Here is a 17,638-nt window from a genome sequence, read left to right as displayed (position 1 = left end):
CACTGCTTCCTGGGCAGCCTGATGGGTTTGCAAATTTTTTGTGTCCATCCGGTCCTCCCCAGGTTGGAAGCTGCTGCAAATTCCCTCCACCTTGAGGCCTCTGGGGAGGCAGCCAACCGGCTTAGAGATGCTGGGTACGTCAGGGCCACTGGCCTCTTCCTCTCCCACCCCCCACCCTTTCCCTAGTCAGCCTGGCCTGCATCCTCTGTCTGGATATTCCTCTGCAACTCCCTGTGTCAGCACCTACTTGCCTTTTGCCCTCAGCTCACATCTCCCTCCCCCAGGGCAGGACCCCTGACCCCCACTAGGCTAGGCCGTGGTTGCAGGTGGTCTCAGCCCTGACCTTGGTGCAGAGTGAGGTTGAACTTTGAGTCTCTCTCCCACTCAGCCACAACCTCTAAGGGGGTAGGGACCCCTGGATGTTTTTCTCGCTCTTCTGTCCCAAGTGCCAAACAAAGTCCTTCATACATAGTGAGAACACAATATACAGTTGTTGAAAGAACCAGCTGCCAAGTGGATACCTCTGAATCAATGTCCAGTTTCCCACTGGCTCTGGTGTCTAACCCCTGGGGTCACCAGAGGGCGCTCTTGACCTGCTGAAGGCTGCCCTGGGCGCCTGAGGACTCCTGCCCTCTGGTCACCGCCAGGGTGCTGGGCATGGGGGACACTGGCCTGAAAGGGGCTCCTTCAGCCTCAAGGGCTCCTCTCGCTGAGGTCAGTGGCCATCATGATGGCGGAAACTGTCACTCACCGAACCTAGCTTGTGTGCCCAGCATTAGGGCTCTTGTGGGGTCATTTGCGGGTTACCCCAGTGGCCAAAGACAGGTTAGGGATGTGCCTGAGGCCATGCCTACCCTGTGCTGGTGTGGGACCCTGGGGAGGAAATCCCAGCGAGGTGGCCCTTTCCCTTGAGCCCAGCTGTGTCTCCCTGAGGTTCCAACCTGGGGGCCATTATCGGGGGCTCGGGAAGTCTCCTTTCATCCCATCCCACTCCACCCGGAATCTGGGGGGCTGGGGAGCGGCGCCACAGGGGGCCAGATGAAAATTTGGTTGTCGAAATCTAAAAACAGATGAATTTGGAATATTACAGATGAATCATTTAACTAATTACATTTTTACAATCAAAGCTGTTTTTGAACTTCGAGAGTGCAAGAAAGCATATGGATGTGTGGTGCTCTGTGGTCCTTTTTGGCTCACTTGATTAATTCCAAACGGTCTGAGTTTTGCAGTTCAAAATTGGTCCCAGGCTGAGACTCTGTCTCATCTACCACAGTTCAGCTCAGAGCTAGGCTTGGCTTTCCCTGGGACCTGGGTGCTGGTTTCCCTAGTCTGGGGGTGCACCTGTTGCTGATTCTGGAGACACAGTGCAGGTCCTGCCCCTCTGCCCTTCCCCATGCATTTCTCCTGATAGATGCAGGCGGTGCTCAGGGGGTGGTGCTCTGCCCAGCCTGCCCAAGGAGCTCTGGTTCCAGTCCCTCACCTGTCACCTGGCCTGCAATTCCTGCCAGCTCATTTCTGACATCTGTCCCCTTTCACTCCGTCCTCCCCGGGGCCGTCTTGACCCCAGCTTCATCTGCGAATTACTGCCCCCGCCTCCTACCTGGATCGCCTTCCTCCAATTTCTGGCCCGTTGCCAGGGAGGTCTGTCTCTTCAGCGTTCACACCCGTCCACGTCACTCGGGGTTTCTGTGGCCTCCAAACTCTGCTGCTGGGTGGGTGGGCGCCCCGCACTCAGCTTCAGCTCCTTCCTTTCCCTGCTGACCCCAGAGTCACTGTCCCCGGGGGACAAGGGACCACATTGTACACCCTGTGGGGTTAACGGCGCCTACGTGTGTGCTGAATGGAATGTCTTCCCAGCTTGCCCTCCTGCCAATCCAATCCTGCTCCTCCCTCAAGACACACCTCAGGCATCCCCCGGGCCCAGGCAGAGTTAGCCACTTCTTCCTCCACGGGGCCCAAAGCCCTGTCCCTATGTATTACAGCCCTACCCATGGCGCCAGAAAGTTCTCTGTATGGGAGGCTCTCATGGCCTGGGTTTTTGGGGGTTTTCAGGAGGGAAGCCAGGGCCCTCGTCCTTGCCCACTGTAAGCTTCAGCTTTTCAAGACATCAAATGGGCACAAATCAGCACGTATAGGGTTGGGACATGCTTTGAAACTATGAAGTGCCGCACAGATCTGATTCCTGATGTTGTCACCGGGCCAAGCCTCACACTTGGCCAACGTGGACACAGAGGCTCATAAGGCCTAAGTGATTGTTGGGGCCCTGCTCCATTTGGCTGCTCGATGACAGGGACAGGATGCTGGCCACGGAAACAGGATTGCACATTTCATCACAAGGGGGATGCCTTTCTTCCTAATTCCAAATAGTGGAACAAACACATGAACGAGGAATAGCAAAGACGGTGGAAGGGAAAAACGGACTTCTTTCTTTAAGTTAGGCTTGGCTTTCCGTTTTGTTTTTTCCGGAGAGCAGAAAAGGGTCTGGACAAGCTGGTAATGGGCGTGGCATGCGGGGTGAGCTCCAGCCCGGGATAAAAACAAGGGTTGAGGATGAGAGAAGAAATTGGCTCCAAATAGCGGTGTCCCTGGGTGCTAAGAGGAGAAAGACCCTCCTGAGCCCCACCTGTTGCTCCAGCCCGCTTGCTGATAGGGTGGCTGGTGTTCTGGAGGAGTCCCCAGCCTGTGCGCGCATCTGGGCTTTGTCATGCTGGTGGGCCTTGTGTCTCAGCCAAGTGCTGTTAGCCTGGGCGCTCAGCCTCCTCATCTGTCAAGTAGGGAGGAGACCATGGACCTCCCAGGGCGAGAGCCAGCACTCAATAAGTGCACTTGCTTCCCGGGCACGTTGGAAGGGCTTGGGAGGAGGGGGGAGGGGAGGAGACAGTCCTGTCTTCCCTCAGGAGTGGGGGATCTCTGAGCCCCTGGCAAGGCAGCTTGTGGTTTCTATGAACACAAAGCCAAGTTTCCTTGGCCTCCAGCCTTGGTCAGCCTGTTAGCCTACAGCCTACAAGCTTCTGCACCATGCAGCTCTGGAGATCTCTCTGGCTTCACCACCACCCCCTGCCCCTATCCCTCTCGTGTACTCTGGATGTATGAAGGTCGACCCCACCCCATGACCTCATGCACTTGCTTTTTTCTCTCCACAAGATCTCTGCATCGTTTTCACCATTAAAAGCTCAGCTTAAACGTCATCCTCCCCAAGAGCCTTCCAATGACTTAATCCCAATTATGCCCACCCATGCACCCAGCTGGTACTCTTTATTCTGCTTTATTCTCTTCCTAGCACATTTCACTGTTTGTTGGTTTGTTGGTTTCCTTGTTCATTGTTTCTCTCCCCTTGTCTCTCTTTTTTAAAGGTTATTTATTTGTCTATTTATCTGAGAGAGAGAGAGCACAGAGGGAGAAGCAGACTCCCCACTGAGCAAGGAGCCCGATGTGGGGCTCAATTTCAGGACCCTGGGATCATGACCTGAGCTGAAGGCAGATGCTTGACCGACTGAGCCACCCAGGCACCTCTCCCCTGTCTGTCTTGTTCAGTGCTGGTCCAAAGACCCAGGAAAGCATCTAGCATAGAGTCACTGACCAACGGCTCGGTGAGCACAGTTCCCCACCCAGGCTTCACTGGATTTCATCATCTCTATGCACCTCTAGCCTCACAACCTGACGCTCTCCTCATACCTTCAGGTACACAGAAACCTTAAGTCCTGTAAGATATGCCACAAACACATTCTTGGAAAAATGTTTAAATTGCTCTCTGAAGGTATAAAACAAACCAGAAAGTCATTCAAGCTCAATGTTAAGAGTCAAAAGAATCAAAACACCAAAGAGGAAGAGTTTCGATGTTGTAATCAGCGGATGATGAGAGTCTGATGTTTTCTGTGCAAAAGTCAAGGTGTAGGCAAGATCGAACCTTTTCATCTTAGACAGAAGCCACGGTTTGGAGCAAAGAAAGGGTCTGTATAAGAAATCTCCAGGGAGTCACAGTGACCCCTAACATTTCCTTCCTCTCTATCCCATGGCAAATTGGTTGTGTTGGTCCGACTGCCTCACAGCTCCCCAAAGACTATGAGTGATTCATCTTTGTGCTAGCACACTACCCAGCACAGGGCATGACACCATCCAGATCTGTTGAACAGTCCAAGCCTCCTATGTATGAGATGGCAAAAATCCCTTTATCAACATAAATGTTGATTACTGCCCCCCAAATGCAAGATGAGCACAGTGCCTAGGGCTCCTCTGTGGGTCCCACCTCTGACTCACAATATTTGGAGCTCAGAATTCCCCCTAGGCTGCTGATTCCATGATGTCCCGGGACCAAAGGGGATCCGGAAGCTCTTAAAAAAAATGCTGATTTCCAATTTCAACTATACCTGCAATTCTAAGCTCTACCACCAGGTGGCAGTTAGGTTTACACAAACTTTATTAAAACTAATTTAATCTCCAAGACTGTACTTCTCATTAAAATATACCTTAAATTAAAACAAGATACATACATGCACACATTTTTTTAACTTATCATATTGGCACAGATTTAAAAGCATGATAATACCCACAGTTGGTCAGGGTTTGGGGAAATATGCAACATTCCTACACTGTTGGTGGGAATGTAAATTAGAATAGCCTCCAGGAGGGCAATTTGCCACACATCAAAAGCCTTCAACATGTGCAAACCCTTTGGTCCAGCAATTCAACTTCTAGACATTGATTCTAAGGAGATAATCATGGAAATACACCTACATTTATTCCCAAGATGTTGACCATAGGGGTTAAGAAATTGTCCATATAAACACCATAACTTGGACATGGGTTGAATTACACAGATGATAAAATACTATGTAGCTAGTACCGTCTAGAAGAATTCTGAAGGATGTGGAAACATCTCATGCTATGTTAAATGAAAAGAAAAAAAAGGCTCCAAAAAAGTATGTCCAGTAATCCCATTTTTAGAATGATACACATAAAAACAAACTCACACATAAGAAGTCTGAAAAGAACAACCACGGAGATATTGGGAAGACTTATCTGTGGGTGGTAGGATTATGGATGATCGCTTTTTCCTTTTTTGTGCTTTTCTCTATTTTGGGACAGTTCCCCCCACTTTTTTAAAAGATTTTATTTATTTATTTGACAGAGAGAGACACAGTGAGAGGGAACACAAGCAGGGGGAGAGGGAGAGGGATGGTTTTCTAATAAACATGCTTCTGTTGTCATTGGCAGGGAGCTATTCGTGAACTCTTGCAGGGACAGGGCAGCCTGGCCTCTTTGCAAGGAGGCTGTGCCCTTGTCAGTCCACAACCTGCCCCACCATCGTGCTTGGCTCCTGAGCCCCAGTCCACATATGGACCTGGTTTCAGCTGGTCTCGCTCAGGGGAGGGGCCAGCCTGGATTAATCCAGAACACACAGCCGGCACGGTCTCCTGCACGACCCTCCCGTTTGACATTTTTCTTGCCCTCACTTCCTTTTAGGAAGTGACATTTTTCTAACACACAAAAAAAATCCTCCCTGAGGCTGGTCCTGAAGTTTCCTAAGTTGCAGAAAAACACCTTTTCCTAAAACTGACCGTTCTCAAAGCCATTTTCCTTTCCCAACACTGCCAGTGTATGCTGGTGGGTGAGAGTGATTTCCTAGGCGCCTGGGTGGCTCAGTCGTTAAGTGTCTGCCTTCAGCTCAGGGCAGGATCTCAGGGTCCTGGGATTGAGCCCCGCATCGGGCTCCCTTCTCAGCGGGGAGTCTGCTTCTCCCTCTCCCTCTGCCCCTCGCCCCGCGCTCTCTCTCTCAAATAAAAAAAAAAGTCGTTTCCTCAACCTGTCTTTCCTCCTCTTTCGGCTTTCCTTGGTGAGGAAAGACAGTGGCATGATCAAGGGTCTGCCGCATCTACACTGCGTTTGGACCTTGCATATGTTACTACCCTATTTTAATCTTCCAACTCTGTGCCTGTGACCTCCCCAGGCTCCGAGAGCCCGCGTACCCTGCCCGAGGCCACAGAGCGGAGCCAGGATCCTGAGTTGGGTCTGAAGGACTCCAAGCCCATGGATACTCAGTACACGAGGTGTCTCTTAGGCGGCCCAGGCCTCTCCAGCGGCGGTAGTCACCCTAACCTCTGGGATGAGCACGGTGGAGCCGTCTGTACCTGCCCCCCAGGCTGGGAGCCAGGCCCTCCGCGGGCCAAGAGATCTGAATTTCAGCTCAAAACACATGGGCCCCGTGAGCCCACGGAAGATCGTCCCACCTGCCTCCTGCCCGCATGGGCCTGCTTTCCTCCCTTGCAGGAGCATGGCGGGGTGTCACTCCCAGCCCGTGGGCCCCCTGCAGGGGACCGCCTGAGCAGTAGGACTGCTGGAATAAGGGTGCTGGGAGGTACACGGCAGGGCCTGGCTGGCTCCTGGTGCTCAAGGCTTGGACACCTGGGACTCAGCACCGGAGGGTGCCCATATCTGAGGGGGCAGCACAGGTTCAAGCCGGGGCTAGGTGACCTCAGGAAGAGGGGTGCCCCGGCCCTGTGCGCTCACGGGTGTGTGACCCGAGATTCTGACAAGGTCCCCTCACCCCTCACCGGGCCCAGCCACTCCCTTCCCAGAAAGCTCCCAACTTCACACCAGAGGGACACACTGCCCTTGCATCCATCCCCTTGCCTCCCCTCCCCCAACTCACGGAGCCCCATCTCTGGCCCAGGCTGGGCACCAAGCCCCCCACATGCTAAACCCCAGGCTTCATTCCCCGACAGTCCTGGAGCAGCCCCAGTCACGTGTCCGCGGTGACCTTTGGTGTTGGGATGCTCACTTCTCCTGAACCCCACTGCTGTCTTCACAGGGAGGGAGCTCACAGCCAGTGAGCAGGGACTCGAGCCCTGACTTCCTAACTCCGCACCTGGACCTGGGGGCTGGTCTGGAACTCCCGTCCTTTACCCAGGAAAAGTTACTCCCACCATCAGCCAACATCCTCTCTCATGCTCACAGCCCCGGAGAAAGGAGTCAATGTCACTCTGTGCTCAGAAAAGCCAATATGGGGGACGCGGGAAGAAACCCATTCACCCCAGCCACCACCCACTCTCCCTGGGGCACCCAGCTGGGAGGCACAGCGCTGACCTGTAAGCTCAGATCTTTCTGGTGCTAGGTGCTGGATTGCCATCCACAGCCTCCTGGCAAGGCAGGTCCAGCAGGACTGGGGGACACCCCCCTTCGCCCTCCATCACCAGCCTGCCCTGACTCTGGACAGAGCTGGTCATTAGCAAGGGCTCTGAATCAACCAACATTTTCCTCCCTGCATCTTCTTGGCCTGAGAGCACAGAACAACTTCTGTCTCCCAACCACACCCCAGGTCCCGCCATGCTCTCCTTCCACGAGGTCACCCCCCTGCTCTGACACCTCAGGATTTCTGGACGCTGGGGTCGCGGTCTTTAACCTCTCTGAGCAGGACTGGACATCAGCACAGCTCCATGTAATTTTGCTTTTCATGTAGTGCTCACCCAGCCTGGGAGGGGGACGTCGATTCCAAATATAAGCCAACTTTGAGGTTTAATTCAAAAGATCTGAGAAGTGATGACACCACAGAGACCACACTGGAACCAACCAGTCTCCGGATCCCGAGTGCTGACAGATCGCGGTGGGCTGGGACAGGCAGCCCCCTTCCCACTGGGGAGAGGCTGACAGCCGAGCCAGCCCCGGGGGGCGCTCCACAGCCAAGGGCCAGACCGTTGGCTCAGGGTGGACAGGCTGGGCAGCAAGAGTGTCCGGAGGATTCGAGACGCCAAGGAGCCTCCTCCTTGAGCCTCTTTGCTTTGCCTGCAGGACAGCTGGAGCGGCAGACGGATTCGCAGAGCTACTGCTAACCCCCCTCTACAGACAGACCTCAGCCACTGAGAGAAGGGGGGGTGGGCAGGAGTGTAGACAGAGTTAAATAAAGGCTCAGAGGAAGAAGATCAGCTCGAGAGAAAAGGGCACAAAGAGCAAAAAATAAATGGCAAATTACCGGGTAGCCATCTCGTCCTGATTGCCCCTGTGGTAATTAATACGTCATTAATAATCAGACTTTGAGCAGAAAACCATATGGCAACACTTACAACTCAAACAGGGCCCCCCGGTCCCCCCATGTTCTGCGGGGTTTGCAGCAAAGGCTGATGGTTTGGTAATGACTCCTGGTGGTGGTGGTGTGGGAGGAGGACACTCAGGGCTCCGCTGGGTCTGGGAGACAGAGCACCCATTTCCTGCCTCTTGGAGCCAAGCTGGAGGGGCCACCAGGGAGCACACCCATGCGGTTCAGGGGGGGGGGCATGGCGAGGACCACAGGGGGGTGGGTGATTCTGAAGGGTGGTGTCACCGCCACCATGGAAAAGGCTCCCCGAGTCGGGTCTAGAGAGCAGAAATGGCTCTTCCTGCCTGTTGCCACTGGGAGAAGGTAGATGGAGGAAGACAGCCTTGGAAGCCAGAGATATGGGGGTGGGGGGGGTAGCATTTCTCGCTACTGGATGCTTCTCTGCTCCCCACCAGCTCAGAGCACTGACTGCCAGGGCCAGTGTCCCACACATTGGCATCCATCTCAGGCTGCAGCTTGAGAATTCTGCAGAGTTTAACAGCCAAGTCAAAAAAAAAAAAAAAAAAAAGAGAGAGAGAATCACTCCACTGCCCTCCGCGTTACGCACTTCAAGCAAGTTCACATAGGCTAGCCTCCGCGTGACAGCCAGGAATGACTCAACAGCCAGAAACTGCTTGTGGCCAATAAATCTACACATTCTCGCAGGCTCACTCCCTGGCTCAGTGCGGTGCTGCCTCATGCACGGAGGAGCCCGGCTTCCGAAGGGTGCCGATTGCGAAGTGAATCACAGTAAGGGGAAGTCAAAAATAAAACTGTTCCCCCGAAAGGAATTCCTTTAGAAGGTTCACTTTGGCCCAAGCGGACTGTCAGTGTGCTCCCTGAATTGATTCGTCAGGATTCATCGGGCTCTGAAAAACTGCCAGGATGAATCAAAGACCAACTCGTCCCATGTCTTTGGAGAAGGATCTGGGAGTTCCGGGGCGCTGACCATCCCCTGCGTTCTATGCTGTCCCCTGGCGACCAGTCCCTCCCACGCACCCTCATCCCACTGGCCAGTGAGTGGTGTTCCCCGTGCTCCCGCGAGGGCTCAGCTGCGTGAGCCAAGGAGGCAAACACATTTTGGCAAATCGGGGAAAGGGACCCCATGAGTCCCGGCACCGCTGCCTGACTCCGGGGCCCTTTGTGCCTAAGCACGTGAGACAGAAACATTTAAACAGATTAACTGCCGCAGAGAATTTAGAAAACAAGGACACGGTGCTTGCATCTCTGTGCACCAAGTTGAGCCGAGACCCGGCGAGGAGCAGCCAGGCCCAAGAGCGCCAGCTCTCTTGGAAGGAAAAGGGTCACAGAGTGCTTCACGGGGCAAGTCAAGCCCATAGAATTCTGTGCCGGCATTCATCTACGAATTAAAAAAATAATATATGGCCCCTGTCCAGGACTGATTTTTTTTTTTTTTAAAGGACACAACACACCTCTCTAACTAAAAATTATTTTCATGGAATAGTTACGGAAGAGGACAAAATGTCTTATCTTTCAGGAGCAGAAAGCATCATCCAGGACACTTACGGGAGGACCTGCAAAACACAAGCAGAGAACCTACAGTCAGCATTACAGGGAGAGAGGGTCCCTTTGCCCAGGCCAGCCTCTCTCTTGCACAGCTACAGGCCACCCCTCCTTGCAAGCCTTTGATGCTCCCACGGGCCCCAAAGCCAAGTGGCAGGGCAGAGGGGGTGCTTTTGCCCTTGCAGAGGCAGGGGCAGGTGTATGGGTGGTAATGACAATCCTGTGTGTATTGGTTCTGGTGTTCGTTTCCCGGGGCTATGGTTGATCCCTGCCTGGGGCCCATCCGGGTCCGGTTTTGGCAAGCCAGGTAGGAATCAGACTTGTTCCTGCTTGAAGAACAAATTTTGGTGCTCACCTGGGGTCAGTTCATTTCTACTGAAGGGGAAAGACTTGGGGGAGAAAACATTTGGGGCAGAGGGCAGAGCACTCCTAAGGGTGCAGGTCTGGGTGGGGCTGAACAGACAGGCAGGGGGTGCCTGTGGCTCAGCCTGGGGTTAGGGGCACCGAGTCTGGGTGTGCGTGGGGAAGCTGAAGGGGCTGAGTCCAGAAGCACAGGGGGCTGCTCTGGGAAAGGCTCGTGTAGCACGCTGACACTTGTCCCCCCCCCCGGCAGATGAGGGCTCGCCGAGAACATTCGCAAAACCCGCAGGTGTCTTCTTCACCTTCTGGGGTGCAAACCACACTGCATTTGACCTTCTCAGCCATCTTTGCGGGAGGTGTGATAACAACACAGATGCTCGGGGAGAAAGCAGGGACTTGTCCAAGGCCACATGGTTGGTTAAGGGTTGGAATTCATCCTGGAAAGAGCTCTCCCAACTCTTGAACCCCATACACTTTCCGCTAAAGGCATGCCGCTGCCAATCCAGTAAACTCTCTGCTCCCCCGCAGACCCTGGGCCTCAGTCTGGGTAGCGGGGCTGGCACAGGGAGGAGGGGACACTCGGCTGGCAGTAGGCCCACACATATTTATGGATCGCCACCTATGAGCTGCCGCCCCCCCGGGGGGGCAAGTAAGGGGACCCACTGGTGAGTACAAGAGGCAGGATCTCTGACTCACAGAATTTTTTCTGGGAAGGATAGATGCTTAGGAAAACAGTGACTCAGGGAGAAGCGCAGCAAGCTCCTAGGCAGGCGGGGTCCTGAAGGTGAGACATGGTTATCTCAGGGAGGAGAGGGGAGGGAGCCGTGGGGCAGGGATGGCAAAGCTCCCAATGCGCCAGGACCACTGGGCTTCTGAGGGGCTGGGATCCACAGAGATGGGGCAGGGGGTGTCCATGCCATGGCCCGGGATTTGAAAGGCAGGGGGAGGCAGGGAGCACAGAAGGGTCCTGCTCGGAGGAGGGGTGGGAGGGGCTGAGAGTGGGTGCAGGGCAGCTGTCTCCATATAGGTGATGGTGGCCAGGACTCCTCATGCTCATAGTGGAGAGAAGTGAGTCAGAAGACACTTGTCAGTGAGGACCCACAGGACTTGTTCATTCAATTAATGGTGTGTGTGGGGGGGTTGTGCATGGGGCATAGAGAAAGGAGAGACAAGACAAAGATCTTTGGCTTGAAAAACTGATGTACAGCGGTGCTAATACCTGAGAATGGTAACATGGGGGGCTGTGGGTCCCCTGAGTCTAGACTAGGGTGGGGCAAGGCGTTGGCCACGTGGACAGACTTTTTCACCTTCAGCTAGGGACCTCGTGCCTTGTTTTCCCAGGAAAAGAAAAGCCACTGGACCGATGCCACACACACACACCAGCCTGCACCTGCGTCTCTGCCCAGCCTCCTGTCTGTGTCCCTCCGGGCAACCCGCCCCACCTTCCAGGGGCCCTGCACCCACCGCTGCCTCCCTGCCTGTTGCATCGAACCCACTTTCTCCAGCAGATGCTTCCCAGCAGCTCTGGAATGGCTCCAGTTTCTCTGCTGAAAGCCCATCCTTTGCTCACACGCCCTCCTCCGCTCCGGCCCTGGCTCTCCTCTCCCTCACCACTGGGGAGAGGGGTTTCCTGTCACTGTCTCTAAATTTCACACCTTCCATGCACCTCGTGACCCTCTGATATGGGTTCCATCCCTATCACCACCAGAACGGCTCTCACCCAGTCCCCAACCACCTGCCTCCACATCAGTCAGCCCGCCAAGGATTTCTCCTCCTCATCCCACGCTGCTGAGCACACCCGCCTTCTGGAAGCACTCTCTCCCTTAGGCTTCCAAAAGGTCATGTTCCTCCCACTTCGCTGGCTGTTCAGCTGGCTCCATTTCTCCCAGCCTCACGCAGAGGCTCCTCAGAGCTCATGGCAAAGGCTTTCTTCTCTTCAGTTTTCCGCTGGGCTCATCTGTCCCCGCTCTCTCCTGTCTTCCCCAGGGATCTCATCACGCTCTTGATTACCCTAGGCAGAAGTGTCCCAAGTGGGTGCCTCCTGCCTCAACTGTGCCTCAGAAGCCCAGACTCCCTCCCTCCAGCTGTCTGCTTGCCATCTTCCCTTTAACAGTCCCCAAGACTCCTCAAGCCAAGGTGCACAGACACGCTCATGGTCTTCTGCCCACAAATATGCTCCTCTCCTGGTTCCTAGTCTCTGTGGGGAGATTCCCTCCCGCCCAGTTGGTGACCCGGATAATGACGAGTCCCCCTCGACACGCTCTCCCTCCCCAATCTATTGGCACATCCAATCCACAGACATTCACGGAGGGCCTGCTGTTCTGGGCACGTGGGATACGGCAGTGATGATGACAAAGATCCCCATCCTAAGGAGCTCACCTTCTAGCGAGGGAGGTGGCCAAGATACCATAAGCATAACGAACAAGTACATCACCTACGAGATGACATGTACAATGGAGAGAGAGGCAGCGGGGCAGGGGTAGGGGTGCAAGGGGATGGACTCTGGATGGATTCTGAAGGTAGAGCCAAGCGGATTTTTCTCCGGAGTGAGAGAGAGAGGAGTCAAGAAAGATGCCACGATTCTAGCTGGAACAACTGCAGGGATGGAGTTGCCATCAGCAGAGGTGTGGAGACTGGGGGTCGGTTGGGTTTGGCTGGAAGGATCAGGAGCTCAGCCTTATATACACGTGGCGCTCGGGGGTGTCCCAACAGTTCAAGGTTGGGAAAAAAAGGAATTCCTAGAAGCGGAATGGAGAAAGTGCATTGAGGAGGAGGAGGCTGTTGCCTGTGCCCCTCACTGCAGACAGCTGAGTAAGATGAAGACCAAGACCAGCCCACTGGGGGCGCCTTGGTGGCTCAGTCAGTTCAGCATCTGTCTTCAGCTCGGGTCATAATCTTAGGGTCCTGGGATTGAGTCCCATGTTGGGCTCCCCGCTCAGCGGGGAGCCTGCTTCTCCCTCTGCCCTTCACTCTGCTCGTGCGTGCTCTCTCTCTCTTTCTCTCAAATAAATAAATAAAATCTTAAAAAAAAAAAAAAAAGACCAGCCCACTGGCTCTAGCCACACAGGGGTGAGGGCAGGGGGAGTGATGGGTGTGCAAATCTGGCTGGAGATGGTTTCCAGGAGAAGGACAAGGAGGAATATGGGCAGCGAGCACTTTCAAGCAGTTTCACTGCAAAGGGAAGCAAAGACACAGCAGGTGCTTTGGGGACAAGGGGTCCAGAGAGGGCTACTTCTTCAAGATGAGAGACACAACTGTATGTGTGTATAATGGGAGTCATCTGCAGGGAGGGGAGGATCCAACATGTTGGAGAATGGGGGATTCCTGGAGGGACGACCATGAGGATGGCACATAGAGGTGGCCCTGCTGGAGGAATGACCCTGAGGATGGCACATAGAGGTGGCCCTGCTGGAGGCAGGGGCTGGACATCCGCATGTGGGTCTGGCATTCAAAGTGTCACCAGCCACACACGTGCTGGAGTGCGTGTGTGGGATTTGAGCCAGACTGGGCAACACGGTGGGATCCATGGGTTGGAAGATGCAGGAGATGGAAGGAATGTGGGGGTCAGGGAACGAGGCAGTGGGCTTGGGTGAATTGTGTGAATTGGGGTACAGTGATGCTGTATTTGCTGGTGATGATGAGGCATTGGTCAATACCATGGGAGGGAGGGCGGCTGGAGGTCCAGCTCACTGAAGGAGGCCTGGGTCTCCTGGGTCACTGGAGGGGCTTCTGTGTGCATATCAAGATCCCCAGGAACTGACCCAGAAGGAGTGTTGGTGGGAGGGCTGCAGACCCAGGAGGTCAAACCCACAAGCAATGAGGGGGATGTGCCGGGGTCAGGGCTGACATATCGCTACTCCAATCTCCACTCTGGGGCCAGGGTGCTGTTTTCAAGATGCAGATCTGAGCATGGCACCCCTTCTCCCCCCAGTCCTCATTTTCCCATTGTTCTTAGGGACAAAGGCCCCAATCCTACATCACATGCTGCGATCTGTCCCTGACTCTCCACCTGAGCCCCTTGAACCCGTGGGAAGAGGGGCGGTGTTACTAAGGGGTGCTGGGCAGACTGGTGGTTATCAGGACAAAGTGAAGCTGGATCTGTGCCTCAGCATGAGCCATGATAAATTCCAGAAGGATCAAAAGGCTTACAGGTTAAAAAAAATTCTTAAAAATCTTAGAGGGAAACAGACCCATAAATACGGAGAACAAACTGGTGGTGGCCAGAAGAAGAGGGGGATGGGCAAGACGGGTGAAGGCGGGTGGGGGATGCAGGCTTCCAGTTACGGAATGAACAAGTCACGGGGATGAAAGGTACAGCATAGGGAATATAGTCAATGATACTGTAATAATGTTGTATGGTGACAGATGGTAGCTACACATGTAATGAGCACACACAACCTATAGAGAAGTTGAATCACTATGTTGTACACCTGAAACTAATGTAACACGGAGTGGCAGCTATACTTCAGTTAAAAAAAAAAAAAATCCTAGAGGAAAATTCCTTTCTGACCGTGGAGAGGGAAAGGCTTTTCCAACTACAGTCCCTAATCCAGAAGCCATAAAATGAAAGTCTGATTCAACCGTATAAAACCAAAAATGCCTACAAAGCAGAAAGCACCATAAGCAAAGTCAAAAGCCAAAGTGGGAAAAATATTTCTGACTCATGTCACAAAGGCTGATGTACCTTGATGTAAAAATGCCCCTACAAATCAACTCTAAAAACATTGACGACCTAAGAGAAAAATAGTCAAAAGATATGAACGGAGAGGTCAGAGAAAACATAAATAGCCTAGGGGCGTCTGGGTGGCTCAGTTGGTTAAGCGTCTGCCTTCGGCTCAGGTCATGATCCCAGGGTCCTGGGATTGAGTCCCACATCGGGTTCTTTGCTCAGTGGGGAGTCTGCTTCTCCCTCTGCCCCTCCCCCTACCCAACCCCCAGCTCATGCTTGCACTCTCTCTCTCTCACTGAAATAAATAAAATCTCTAAATATGTAACAGCTTGTTCTCCATGAGAGCACATAGAATCACATTAGTCTTTTTCATAACTGCATGGTATTCCATTTAGAGTTGAAACATACCTCCGCATTTCCACTGTGCTATTTCTAATTTTTGGCCATTGCAAACAGTTCTGCTATGGATATTTTTTTTTTTTTTTAAAGATTTTATTTATTTATTTGACAGAGAGAGACACAGCGAGAGAGGGAACACAAGCAGGGGGAGTGGGAGAGGGAGAAGCAGGCTCCCCGCAGAGCAGGGAGCCCGATGCGGGACTCGATCCCAGGACCCCGGGATCATGACCTGAGCTGAAGGCAGTCGCTTAACCAACTGAGCCACCCAGGCGCCCTGCTATGGATATTTTTATAAACCTGTCCTTTTAACATATATTTGTAACATATATTTGTAACACATATATGTAACACATATGTAATACAGATGTGTTAACACATCTACAGAATACATTTCTAGAAGGATCATCGTTGTGGCAATTAGCACAAACATTTTAAGTCCTAATTAGCATTGCCAAATGGGTATCTGCTGTGATTATAGTTTTAACCATCATTTCTCATATTATGAATGAAGATTTGCTTTTGTTTCATATACTTAAAGGCTATTTATGTTTTCTTTCTTTCTTTTTTTTTTTTTTAAGATTTTATTTACGTGACAGAGAGAGAGCCTGCGAGCAAGCAGAGTGAGCAGGAGAGGGAGAAGCAGGCTCGCTGCTAAGCAGGGACTCAAATGACTGAGCCACCCAGGCGCCCCTTACTGTTGTATTTTTAAAAGGTATGCAACAGTGGATTACTATTTATTTAGCCATTTGAGCTAAGTAAAAAAACCGAGAGGCTTTTGTTTGGATAAACATGGTACATCTCTGGGTGTGGACACAGACAGTGTTCATCAGGTTGCCTGTGGGGAGGGGCACTGAATGGCGGGAGGATAGAAGCCTGGGGGTGGGAGGAGGGGAGACTGACTCCCCCCCTTTCCCCTCCCTCGCTCTTTGATGTCACTGGATGCATGTGCGGGGCTTACCAAGTCAGAAAAGGCAATAAGCTTTAACTGAAAACTGGATGGAGTGAGGTCTGTGTTTTTGTCTGGTCCTCTGGCTGTGGCTGCCCTTTCTCACGCTCCGCTCTAAGCTCCCTCCAAGAAAGCTCAGACGGTTGGGGGCGGCGGGGGGGCGGCGCGCAGTCGGCTGAGCCTACGACTCTTGGTTTCGGCTCAGGTCCTGATCTTAGGGTCGTGAGATCGAGCCCCGTGTCAGGCTCCGTGCTCAGTGTGGAGTCTGCTTGAGATTCTCTCTCTCCCACTCCCTCTGCCCCTCCTGCTCATGCTCGCTCATATAAATACACTTTAAAAACAAAAACCCAGAAAGCTCAGACTGGGATTATCATTGGGAGCACCCGGGGTCCTGAGCGTGCAGTCCGGGGGGCCGGCAGGAGGAGGGGCTATAAGAGTGGCCATCACTCACGCCCGACTCCTCGAGCGCGCTGGAAACCGCGCGGTTTCCCCAAACATCTCATTTAACCCCCGCTGCGTCCTCCCTGGGCACAGATTACAGATGAGAAGACAGGCTCAGAAAGGTTACCCTGCCCAGAGTCAAGTCCCGTTCCCCTCAGGCCAGAACCCAGGCTGTCTGATTCTGAGCCTAACAAAGGGGGCGGAGAGTAACAGTTTTGGCAGCAAAAGCTTCCCCCGAGGTGCCGGGGATGGTGCGTGGCACGTCTGAGGTCACCAAGCTAGTGAGGGGGCAGCCCGGACTGGAGGCAGGCCTCGTGGGACCCCAAATCCACGGCACCATCCGTGTCTCCAGAGGGGCGGCCAGCGCGGGAACGGCGGCATTCCGGAGAGTGGTCCCATCGCTAGGGGGAACAGGTCACATTTAGCCCGCCGGAGAGTCTCCAAAGCACCCCAGCCGCCACCTCTCTCGGGTCCTGCTGGCCTGACCTCACCAGGCCACCACTGCTTTCTATCAGCACTACCCCACAGCCTCCTAACTGACCATCTCTGGGCCCCCTGGGACCCACCAAGCGGTGGGGCCTCTTAAAAATGCCCAGCCCTTCCCAGGGCTTTCCCTGGCGCATGGAGTAGCATCCGAATTCCCCTGCACAGCTCTTCGGCTTGGCCCTGCACCTCCTCAGTGCCCATGGCCTTGGTCTCAGGACATCCATGTCCACCCTGGCCCCACGGTCGACAGGCTATGGCTTTCCCTCCTTTGCCCTCACTGGTATCCATCACAGCTTCCTGCTCTATTTCCCTTCCAAGCACTTATCGCCATCTTTAATTAGTAACCCATTTTCCTTGTGGGTTGTTTATGGTCTGCCAGCCCCCCCAGTGAGGCCGCTCCCTGAGAGGTGGGACCCCAGCTGCCGGCTTGCTGCCGTCTCCCTGCTGCCTTGCACAGGGCCTGGCAGGCAGAGCTCTTAGGGGATCAGGGGAGACAGACAGGCAGCTCATCACCACTTCCAAGCCCTGGGCAACCGACCATGCACAGGGTTTGGGCTGTGGCAGCCGTGGCCTCTGGACACGGACACTACGGCCTTCAGAGAGCTGAGCAGCCATGGGTGATGGATCGGGCGGAGGGCTGGGCTCAGGCCGTCCAGGGGTCCCTGTTTAGAAAGTGAGGCAGGCTGCAGGGCCTCCCACGGCCCTGCCCCATTCTGCACACAGCTGTCCAACATGTGTGCCAGGC

The 17,638-nt window shown here is 53.7% G+C and overlaps 1 protein-coding gene across 1 annotated transcript in view; it reads right to left on the bottom strand.

Moving 5' to 3' along the window:
• COL23A1 (collagen type XXIII alpha 1 chain) overlaps positions 1–17,638 on the bottom strand; it is a 308,363-nt gene that overhangs the window by 34,041 nt on the left and 256,684 nt on the right. Inside the window, exons 4-5 of the mRNA XM_035013904.1 lie at positions 9,596–9,603; positions 7,967–7,993 (exon numbers count right to left, since the gene is read on the bottom strand). Of these exons, the coding sequence (XP_034869795.1) occupies positions 7,967–7,993; positions 9,596–9,603 (35 nt within the window). The remainder of the gene's footprint in view (positions 1–7,966; positions 7,994–9,595; positions 9,604–17,638) is intronic.

The sequence above is a fragment of the Mirounga leonina genome, unplaced genomic scaffold (genome assembly GCF_011800145.1).
Source record: "Mirounga leonina isolate KUSES-001 unplaced genomic scaffold, KU_Mleo_1.0 Mir_168, whole genome shotgun sequence".
Classification (NCBI taxonomy): Eukaryota; Metazoa; Chordata; class Mammalia; order Carnivora; family Phocidae; genus Mirounga; species Mirounga leonina.
Note: the sequence above shows the minus strand (reverse complement) of the source record. Positions and strands in the feature narration are given on the sequence as shown.